Source organism: Nothoprocta perdicaria, unplaced genomic scaffold (assembly GCF_003342845.1).
Source record: "Nothoprocta perdicaria isolate Ctin4 unplaced genomic scaffold, notPer1 scaffold_29, whole genome shotgun sequence".
Lineage (NCBI taxonomy): Eukaryota > Metazoa > Chordata > Aves > Tinamiformes > Tinamidae > Nothoprocta > Nothoprocta perdicaria.
Window position 1 is genome coordinate 2,287,438 of NW_020455521.1, and position 10,444 is coordinate 2,297,881.

Below are 10,444 nucleotides of genomic sequence, written 5' to 3' on the forward strand. Positions count from 1 at the left end.
AAAAAAAATATTATTTTCTACCCTAAATGTAGAAATATAATAAACAAGCTTTATATTTAAAATCAAATTTTGCAGACATAGGAGAACGCAATTTTATGGACRGGGCCATCTGAAGATAGTTATTTAATCTAGGACCTTTAGATGCTCAGAAAACCATGTGAATTCAAGCAATATACTAGGAAAAAAAAACCACCCTACTTTGGCCATGCTCTGCAATGGCTGTTGACTACAGGAGAGGATCGCAGCAGGAAGCGAAGTTAAAATCCTGAAAGAAGTCACAAAAATGTAGAACAGATCCCTCCCATACTTATTTTTAGGAGTCTTTCAGGCTGTGGGGGAAAAAGCCTGGTTGAGGCTTTTCCACAGCAGTTTTCATAAGCTTGCAACTAACGCAAACGTGGATGGATCCACGGAGAACAAAAATCACCTGCTCTGATTTCTGCTCTGGACCATTCAGAGTTGCTTCAGCCTCGAACTCACAGGCCAACCTGCAGATATCTCTCTAAAAGCTCCTCATCACTCATCACCACTCAGTATTTTACCCTCAGTAAAGTTAAATCATTCCCACTGGCAAAAACCCACAGCCCTTTGATTATCAAATCAAGGCACAGGACGGAGATTAAAACCACCAGGGAGCTCCATGTCACTCCTCTTAACCTGCATGCCCTGGCTGGACTTCCCTGCTAAAATTATCTCTCTCTCCAATAAATACAGTCTGTTTCTTTCTAGGAATGCAGTGATCCTTGAAACCGGTGCTCACTAGCATTCCAGTGCCAGATTCCCAGGGCCAGGATACCCATCTCTACTAAAATCACTGCTAAGCACAATAATGGCTCAATTGGCAACAAGAACCATGTTAGAATTTGAATCCTGTAGATCTCCGGGGCAAAGAAATAAGCCTGAGCAACAACAGCATAAAGAAGGAGCTTTATGGATCCTTTAAAATGATGGTGATTCCTCATAAAATATCAGGAGAACAGAGCCAAGGAAAGGAAGAATTCTGATGCAACYGTAAACAGTTTTCCATAACACATGGATCAGCTCTGCCACAAAAGAGATGTTTCACTGCTAACACTGCAGTAACCCACCAGTTCACCGAGACACACAAACACTCTTATTAAATGTTGCTCCTGGCAGATGCTTAATATTTACTCAACTTGGCATCGGTGAAAGCGATGACAAACAGAATTCCCAGTTAAAGAGACGCCCTTCAGACCTCCAAGTGACTTTGACCACATCTGGTGTCAGCCAGATGTGCTCAGCCTGTTATACCTCCTTATTCTACTGCCAGGTAAATACTACGCAGCTAAACAGGGCCAATTTTTTAGACCAAAATGAACGACCAGGTCCTCCATTTCACATGCAGATATATGAGTTCAGTCTGTCAAGCACTACTTATTTTTACCCTTTTCCTTATCATTCTCTGCGGTAGTCCCTAAAACATGGGACATTAAGCAACTTCACTACAAAAATTATATATATATATATATATATGCACACACACACACACATATAAAGTATCAAAGTAAAGGAGGCAGTTTGAGTCATGACACTGCATCAACATCATGACACCACACTGAACACCCACCAGTAAATTATCGGTGGCCCGTACACGGGGAGTTACAATACCTGTGGTTTAGGGCATCCCTGAGAGCCAAAATGAAATGAATGCCACAGAGGARGAAAGGAAAAGATGAATGTTATCAGACATGCCATAGCACATTCCAACACTACCAGCTTAACGTAAAAGTTATGTCCATGTGGGTCCASAGCCCCCTACAAGCTGCGTGCCAAAGGCCACCCCACAACCGCAAGTGCTGCTTTTCCTTTCCCAATTCCTGAAAAACCCAGCAATGCAGTTGCATGTCACACTGCCCAATATTTTCTACTACATTTTCAAAACAAGATCTAAGACTCTTCAGGAAACCCTGTTGGACCTTTCTGAAGAGCAGAGTTCTGAGACTGCTGGAAATAAAGCGTCAATAAGTCACCAGCGAAAATTCACACTGCGTGGGAACTATGGATTTGGGGGAAAACAAAACAACAAAACCATTTTTAAAGAAGTTGAATATGCTATTTATGAGACCTTATTGCTCTGAATCCAAGTGCATCTAACACCTAAAGCGGGGCACATCTTCAGTGAACCGCAAATCCCAACTCATCATATTCATCTGTGTTCAGTTTGCCTTTAGCACATTATGTGCTGCCATCCCTGAACAGCTTCCTTTTTTAAGACTTTTGGTTTTATAATTCATTTTGCCAAAATTTACAAGTAGAACTAAAGAGCAGATCCTGAAAGACAATGATCAATGGATGGACAACAAGRCCTGAAGATTTATGTTAGAATACACTTTGAATTCCTATGAGTTTCACCACCAACAAAAATAAATTTCTTCAATAAAATAAAATTAAAAAATGAGATCAAGGGATGGAAAATAGGAAGGCAAAGACAACACAACCTTTATCACATGCGACTGAAGCAAAAGTAGTAATGGTGGTAATAGAAACTAATGGGAGAATAATGTAAATAAGATCACCAAATACTGTAAACAGGGAGGGAACAGGCCAGGATGGAAAAAACCTTATAATATTGCAATCATTTGAGATTGTTTGACTTAGTATTTAATTAAAAAAAAAAAAAGGAAGCCAACAGAAGGTATTAGTATGTATCATGGGGCACTTAAAAGCAACACTTGACTGTGATTATTTCAAATTTTACAGTTTATTTGGCCATCTCTTCTACCTCAGCGTGAGACCCCCCCCAGCTCAGTGTGAGACCCGCAGCTCCTGAGCTGAACTTGCCACGACCAACTGTGRGCACCTGGGGGGAAATGCACACAACAGGCACGGGCCTGCTGATGGGAATGGCCCTGTCTGCAACCCAGTTAGTGCCTTTTCCAATCGGTTTAATGAAAAAAAAAAAAAAAAAATCACACCTATGCATTCAAATAACACAAACAGAAATAATTCTTCCTGGGCTCATGATTCCTACCAGCTAGCATATACCGCAGTTTTCAGGGCTTTTTTTTCAAAAATAGACCAGGAAAATGTTTAAGTTTCAAACCAAGTGAACTGGCTCAACTGAAACATCCATATCAAATTTGAAGGCAATTAAAACCGCAGTGGAAATTAAACCATTAAAAGTTGTWGTATAAACAAAAAACATAAACTGCTGGCATAAAATGTAATCATTCAACTCATGAGGAAAAAGAAAAAAAAAAAAGCCTGTGCAATTAGCAGAAGATGTAATCAAACATCTACACACTTACAGACACACATTGAATATACAGGGAACTGGCAAACAAATCAAGGATGAAGAAGGGGAAAAGGATAAAACTTACAACTCTGCATTAGATCACAGACAACATTTTAAAAGATGCAGAAGCCCTAATCCTGCAAATTTATGTGCATGTTCCTTACATTATGCAAAATCCAGCCCAATGAACTCAAGGAACTCGAGAATAAATGTGCATAAAGTTATTTATGCCCACGCCTGTATGGTTCCTGTAGGTCTGSGGGCTTAAACAGCCAGCTCAGAGGCAAGGACAAACAGCTTGCCCAATATTTGGCTTACACTTGACAGCAACTCCAAAAAAGGGTAACAATCTAACAGAACTTCAACAAACCACTTTGTTAAATAAGCTTTAATTTTTACTTTATTTCAACCCACGAGAAAGCCTGTTCACTTACAATACACAAGACTATCCTATTATCTATCTATATTTAAATAGATAGATTTATACATATAATATAAAATCAGACAATACAGTTTGCTGAAGCCCAAATATATAAAAGTTCTTGATGAAATCTTAAGCAAAGGTTAATTTGACTTTAAGGTCTGGATTCCAAAAAGAAACAAGAGATCTAATCCAAGATTTTAGCCTACTGCAGTGCCATATAGTCCTTTTTAAGTGACAGCTATCAAAAAAGTGCTTCACTACCTGCCCTTTTCACACTGTATATTCAAGTATTTGCACTGTAATCTAACATCAAAAGGAACTTCGAAGGCTGTTCAGCTGCTCTCTCTCACAACTGCCTATCATGGCTGGAAGATTAAGGCACAGCAAACCCTATTCATAAACAGGCTTTCAAATATCTCAGCCTCAACTTGAGGGACAAGCTGCCCCCTGTTCACATACCCCTGGAGCCAAATACCCAGCATTTCGAGGGGAAATTCCCCCCTARACTTTCATTTCACTTCTTTCAAGAGACCAGCAAACTTGGCCATTTTCAGTGGCATTTCTGTTCACGCTCATAGGAACGGTGCAGTCAGCTTACCGTGTGGTAGCCTCTAGGCAGAGGTGGTTTCCCCACAGGATAGGGATCAACAGTGTCAATAATCGTCTGGCGCTCCCCTTTTTGGTTGATTTTCCTAAATCTTCTTCGCGACTGCCTATGAGAAGCTTGGCGCTGAAAATACTCTTCATTTTCATCCATATAATCGACCTATAAGAAATGCAGCACAGTGTCATTTCCCCAAGGAAGGAAAAATGTTACTGCTTGTTAGCAGCACCACTAAACCCGTTTCTGGRGAGTGGTTAGCTACCAATTTGCTGCATTTTAGCAATGAAAACTCTGAAGTCATTAAAAAAATACCCACAGGAACAACAACAACAACAAAAAAAGCAAACATTGGTATGAAGAGAATGACTGAGTATAAAAACACTTCCTGCAGAAAAGATAAAGGAAAAAAGGTTCTTCCCCCCCTCTACAAACACTTCCCTACTGGATAAATTACAGAAAGGAAACAGTTGTGGGAGATCACTTGGTAGTTTTCCTCCTGACTTTCCCTGATCACTTGGGCTCTTCCCCAGCTGACCTGCTGCAAAGGCTTCACTCTTCAATAGGTAACACTGGTTTTAGAGTTTACTTCAAATACTTAGAGACYTAAAAGAAGGATTTGCAAATATCATTTATCATATGATATATCATATATATTTCAATATCAATATATCATATATATTTTTTTCATTTATATGAAAAAATTCACTTCCAAATAATAGCTGGGAGAATAAAAAATAGATATTAGAAACAGCATAATATGAAACCAGTTTTCTCTGTTTCAGAGGGCCTTTTTCAAGCAAAACSGTAGTCCTGAATTCCTCACAACAGCGAAAACACTGGAGCAAAAGAATTCTCCTCGTGGAAGAGGAGAACAATCTTTTTATAGTAATTCAACATCTCTTTTCATTCTGCTAATAGAGGCCACAACAACAGTAAAAYGAGACTTTTCATCACTAGCCATATATGGGGATCGTTTAACTCATGGATTTATTACCCCAGGGATCAGCTGAAAACTGCTGAGCCTCTGAACCCTCAGAGATGATCCTAGTTGACCGCTGGACTGAGGCAGACAACCAGAAAAGTTGGTAGAACTTCAAAATGCTGGTTAAAATGTCAAACTGCTGAAAGTAAACTTAGCTCGATGAAACATTCAACCTGAGATTAATACTTTAAAACATCTGTGCTTAACTATAATAGGAAAGCAGCTGCCCTTAAAATCCTGTTCCACTATTYTGTTTACATAAGCAAAGGTTACTGCTTTAAGAAATGTGCAAAAGTAAATTTAATGCAACTGTAACATGATGCTTTTATCACTTAGACAAGGCAAAGATGCATGCAGGAAATGGCAAGAAAGTTGAATAAGACATAAAAAAACAGGTTATTGAAAGATAAAGTGTAGAAAATAAAGCTCTACTTAAAGTATATTTGGAGGAAAAATAACAGAAGTGTTCTCACCACAATCATTTCAGACGGCTCCAAAACAATGCATTCACAGCCCCGCCTGAAGCTGCCTGCMGAACGCTTGCCAAAGCTGAAAAGAACAGGAATATTTAAATCAGAACAAAAATCAGAGCCATAAGACAATCTTTAAGACAGTTACATTTTCTCCAGAGAGTGAAAAGCATATAAAGATATACAAAASTCTGTGCAGCCCCAAAACTCCATATAACAGTTCTCCTTCACCTAACCAATGCCCAAAGACAGGAGCAGACGTGAATTTTTCAAGTTACGTAGTTTACTGAAGGTACCTGCTGCATAACCCCACCGACACCAAAGCAAGTGTCAGTCACGTACTGATGAAGATGCATGGTTGACTCTAGACTACATCACAGGCRGCTTAAACTAATAGCCAGTTGCTTCTGATGTTACGGTATTAAATTACCTCACTGACCTGCATGACTAAGGAAGGCCAAATAGCACACCTGAGAAAAGAAAGTGGAAAGGCTCATCAACCTCAATTAGCCTCCCTCTATATAGAAATAATAAATAAATGCAAAATGTGAGTATGCTGAACGCGAGATCTTTACCCAGCTGAAGAGATGGGGGCAGGAGGCTGTSCAGCCTTTCCTCCCCTATCCCTCCTTAATGCAGCAGCTAGGCAAGGTGTGCTCTGCCTTCCCGTGCAGGAGAGGGAAGGCATTCAGGAGGAAGCTTCATTCCTGYGGGAAGGAAACAAACTTGCCTCTGTTAAAGGAGCCCTAGCGCCTGCAGGCTCCCCTGCAGCTCCCCGAGGAACAGGGTGCAGGCAGCCRCACGCAGCGCAGTGCCATGGATGTGTGCATATGTGTATAAATATATGTATGTAATATACAATATTATACATACATACACTGTATTGTATATACATAACGTACTGTATACACATACAATGCATGTAATATACAATAATATATGTATGTAAATATATGTATGAATAAAAGAGATAAGAGGAAGGGAAGTTGGAAGATTTTTTTAAAGGCAGGTATTAAACAATTTAAAAAAAAAGCCAGACTCAAAAAGATTCTACATTTGCAATTTCAGCTGATTAACTAATGCACAGTCACCACACACACTTCAGCTTTTAAAAAGTTACTTTTCCACAAGTACTTTATTAGCCTATTTAACATGGAGGAACATATATAAGATCATACAGTGTCCTGCCCAGCACACCCAGCCGGTTTATGGCCATGCGCCTGTCCGGCCTGGGGATTAGCAGAAATGAACAGTTTAACTCGCTACCCTAAAGGCTAATCTCTTGACAACAGCACTTTTAGAGCTGGAAAAGGAGGCAGGCAGATATTGAAAAGAAATGCCAGCTGTGCTTATTCATCAAAATAATAATCGTGTTTAATGGTACATGGGACTTCTACAATAGAAAAATTTTTACAGAATACTAAGCCTCTTGAAAAGAAACATTCAGTAGGGGGGAAAAAAGGAAAAAAAGGATAATCTCCCAACAAAACATGTATTTTCCTAGAGGCAAACACATGCTTCCGTCTACAGCTCAGCAGAAAAACACGGGGTGCTTTACTACATGATCTTGAGTTTTATATAGTTTAAACTACCTTAMAGACACCAGAAAATGAAACCAATAACGTGATTCATTAGACCATTGAAAAAGTGACAAACTTATTTTCTTAGCCATTAACCTGATTCATAGACATAATTTTTCCTTAAAAGTCTCAGGGGCAGAGAAGGAAAAAAAAAATCAAAAGTAACAATGCAAACATGATAAGAAAGTCAATTTATTTGATTGAAAACACTGAAATATTTCCTTGTCTCCTGTAGATCATCTTCTGCTCACAAACCTGGTTTTTGGCCTAGAATAAAGTATTTCTGTATTTTTTCTGTCAGCACATCTTCCAGCCTCCAAGAGATCACTGATTCCAAAAGAAAATGCACAGAATGCTCTGCCACCCCCATAGTCCTGTTGCCCTGCTATCTCTAAGCATCTCTGAACTTTATACTTCTGCCCTTGATAATAACTGTTGCCACCACTCAAAACTTCCAAGCACTGGCTAATACAGCAAAAATAAATAAATAAATAAATAAATAAATAAATAAATAAATAAATAAATAAATAAATAGAAAGTGTGTTGAAATGTGTTTTTTCCTCCTCTTTCCTACCTGTCTTGAATTTTAACCTTCGGCACATAGGAAGAGATAGCCAAGAATTAAGACAGAGGGCATGTATCGAATTGCGACCCCAGTGACAAAATTCCTTACTTCTCACCCCAGATAACRCGCCAAGTCCCTCTGCAACAACCACAGTGCTGCTGAGCAGCTCGGATTCCTGGGACAACATCCCATTGAGGGGCACAGACAGGACATCACGTGTGGATGTTGTCCTCGACCAAAGATCACAAGGCACCAGGGTTGTAAACAAGCTCTGTCATCCTTATGAAGCATCGCAGGCAAGAAGGCAAGTAAGTTAAGGCCAAAGGAAGTCAAATGGCCTTTCAAGAGCTGCAGGGCCACGTGAGCTGAACCTCCTGACTTCAACCTGCTGCTGAAAACTCAGCAGATAGCGAGGAAGCCGCCTAACCTCCCTCGGGAGCTTCCAGACATTCCTAGACCTTCAGACGTGTCCATACAACCTGAACACACACAACCAGCCATGGAGAGGAACTTCAGCAACACGCTTTCCTCCTCAGGATGCCCTGCTGCCATTAGGTAAAGGGAGCCATCCCCAAGCAGGCCTGACACGCAAGCTTAACGGCTTGAGCCTGGCCCCAATGGGACATAAGCCTAGGGACACATGATGTTCCAGGGAGCCTCAGGCTAAACAGTTTTTGTGTTTAAAACACAGTATGGAGCTCTACATTATGTACACTTCACATTTGGTTCTATCCCAAAATTATTTGTTTCACTCGAAATTGTCACGTTCCCAAGATGAAGTCTTCCCGTCCTGCCTTGTGAACTTCAGTCCCTAAAACCAGCTCATGTGCAAGTGCTCCACGCCAGCGATGCACCGGAGAGAAGTGCAGCTTTGCAACTATTTTCCCTAAATCAGGGATGTGCATGTGGGAATTTCAGCCTCAGACCAGGGGACGCAATTTGGAGTTTATCTTCACGAGKGGGTGGTCAACAAGGGATGCAGAGGTTGTGACGGTCATTCCAACAGCAGCCCGGTTCCAACACTGCTGCGCTTCCTCCCTTCCCAGAGCAGCTTGTTCTGCAGCAGGTTTTTCCARTGCTCCTTCTCCTGCTACCACGTAAGCTCAGACTCGGGGTTCCTTGAGGACTAAAGCTTCACAAGTGCTCCCGGTGCCTCTGCTAGAGGCAATTTCCCTTTATATCATAGCAGCTTTTATTCCCCACAGAGCTACAAAATGTAAGCTGTGAATATAGAGGTATATAAAAAAAATCTTAAAGGTTAAAGAAAATACCATTTTATTTGCAGAAAGGCACTCTATAGCAAATTTCAATATAGCAGTTTTGAAAGTGGATTATAAAATACATAACATTTATCTCTTACTATGTTAGGTATTCTCTCTCCTATGCAACTGCATCCTAACCATATCATTCCCCCAAACACCTGGCAAAAAACTAACTTCCTACCTGAGTACTCAAAAGCATTATTTCCAAGTAAATTCACCATTACTAATACAGCCCATTCTGTTTAATAAAAGTGGGTATTTTAATGTGCATGGCTTGTTTTGCTACTTGAAGGGCATTCTCACGCATTCTAAAAATTGAGTTTCCACTAGGTGCAGATGACAGGAAGGGCTCCCAGCTTTCCGCTCCACCAGGATAGCTCCCTGCTTACACATCTCATCTCGTAACTCCTTACACTCAAAGCACACACGCTTGGCCAAAGCACAGCCAGGCTACAGAAAGGACAGATGCACTCGAGATTACACTGTGCCCGTTAATAAAAGGCAAGTTTTAAGTGAAAGTTAAGGGATTCAGGTGTTTTGAAGTTTATATCACAAGTTTTCATGTACAAAGTCCTTGCAATTACAGAACGACAACTGGCACAAACACCTCAGTGACTAAGAAACAAGAAAAAGGGAATAATTAAGCTCACCAGCTGCATTTCTCCCCCTTCAAAGTTACTCAACTTGCTAATAAAACAAAGCAACAAACTCCCACGGCCAACCGAGAGGCCTGGAGCCCCACGCAACACGGGGCTTTCTGGCAGCACTCACCCGCGGAGCYGGCCGCTGCCGGAGGCGGCTCGCGCTGCCGCCCGTCCCGTCCTCACCCTGTAGTTATCGCGGCCCGGGAGGACAGAGCAGGTTTCTCCAGACGTGCCCCATCCACGTGCCCCGCTCCCCAGACATCCCTGGCCAGACAGCTGCTCTTTGCTACTTCTCGGAAGGGGCGGCAGCCCCGGCACACAGGGCGCCCTTATCGGCCGTCCCCTCGCCCGGGGCCTCCGCATTCCTCCTCTCGCGTCAGCCTAGATCCCAAACGGAAAGTTATGCCTTGGCGCTGGAACGCAAGCGCATTCATCCAAAGGGAGGCAAAATCGGGAGAAAATTCCACTGGCTGGAGAGAAAAAAAAAAAAAAAATAGCAAGAAAGGGCCTCTCTTCGTAAGTCTCGAGCCCTTTTTTTTTTTTGTACTTTAATGTGTGTGAGTGGCAGCTGCATGTTTACAATCAGAGAGAATATGCTATCTGCTGCTTATTGCTCCAATTGTTTTTGATTCAAATACTGTAATTTCTAGTTTCTTT

At 41.2% G+C, this 10,444-nt stretch overlaps 1 protein-coding gene across 2 annotated transcripts in view; it reads right to left on the minus strand.

The window, feature by feature from the left end:
• Positions 1-5,787, minus strand: part of RAPGEF2 (Rap guanine nucleotide exchange factor 2) — a 72,585-nt gene extending 66,798 nt beyond the window's left edge. For both annotated transcript variants that reach the window (XM_026041611.1, XM_026041610.1), the window contains exons 1-2: positions 5,740-5,787; positions 4,279-4,446 (exon numbers count right to left, since the gene is read on the minus strand). In XM_026041611.1, coding sequence (XP_025897396.1) covers positions 4,279-4,446; positions 5,740-5,748 — 177 coding nt within the window. In that variant the 5' untranslated portion in view covers positions 5,749-5,787. The remainder of the gene's footprint in view (positions 1-4,278; positions 4,447-5,739) is intronic.
• Between the last annotated feature and the right edge of the window lie 4,657 nt (positions 5,788-10,444).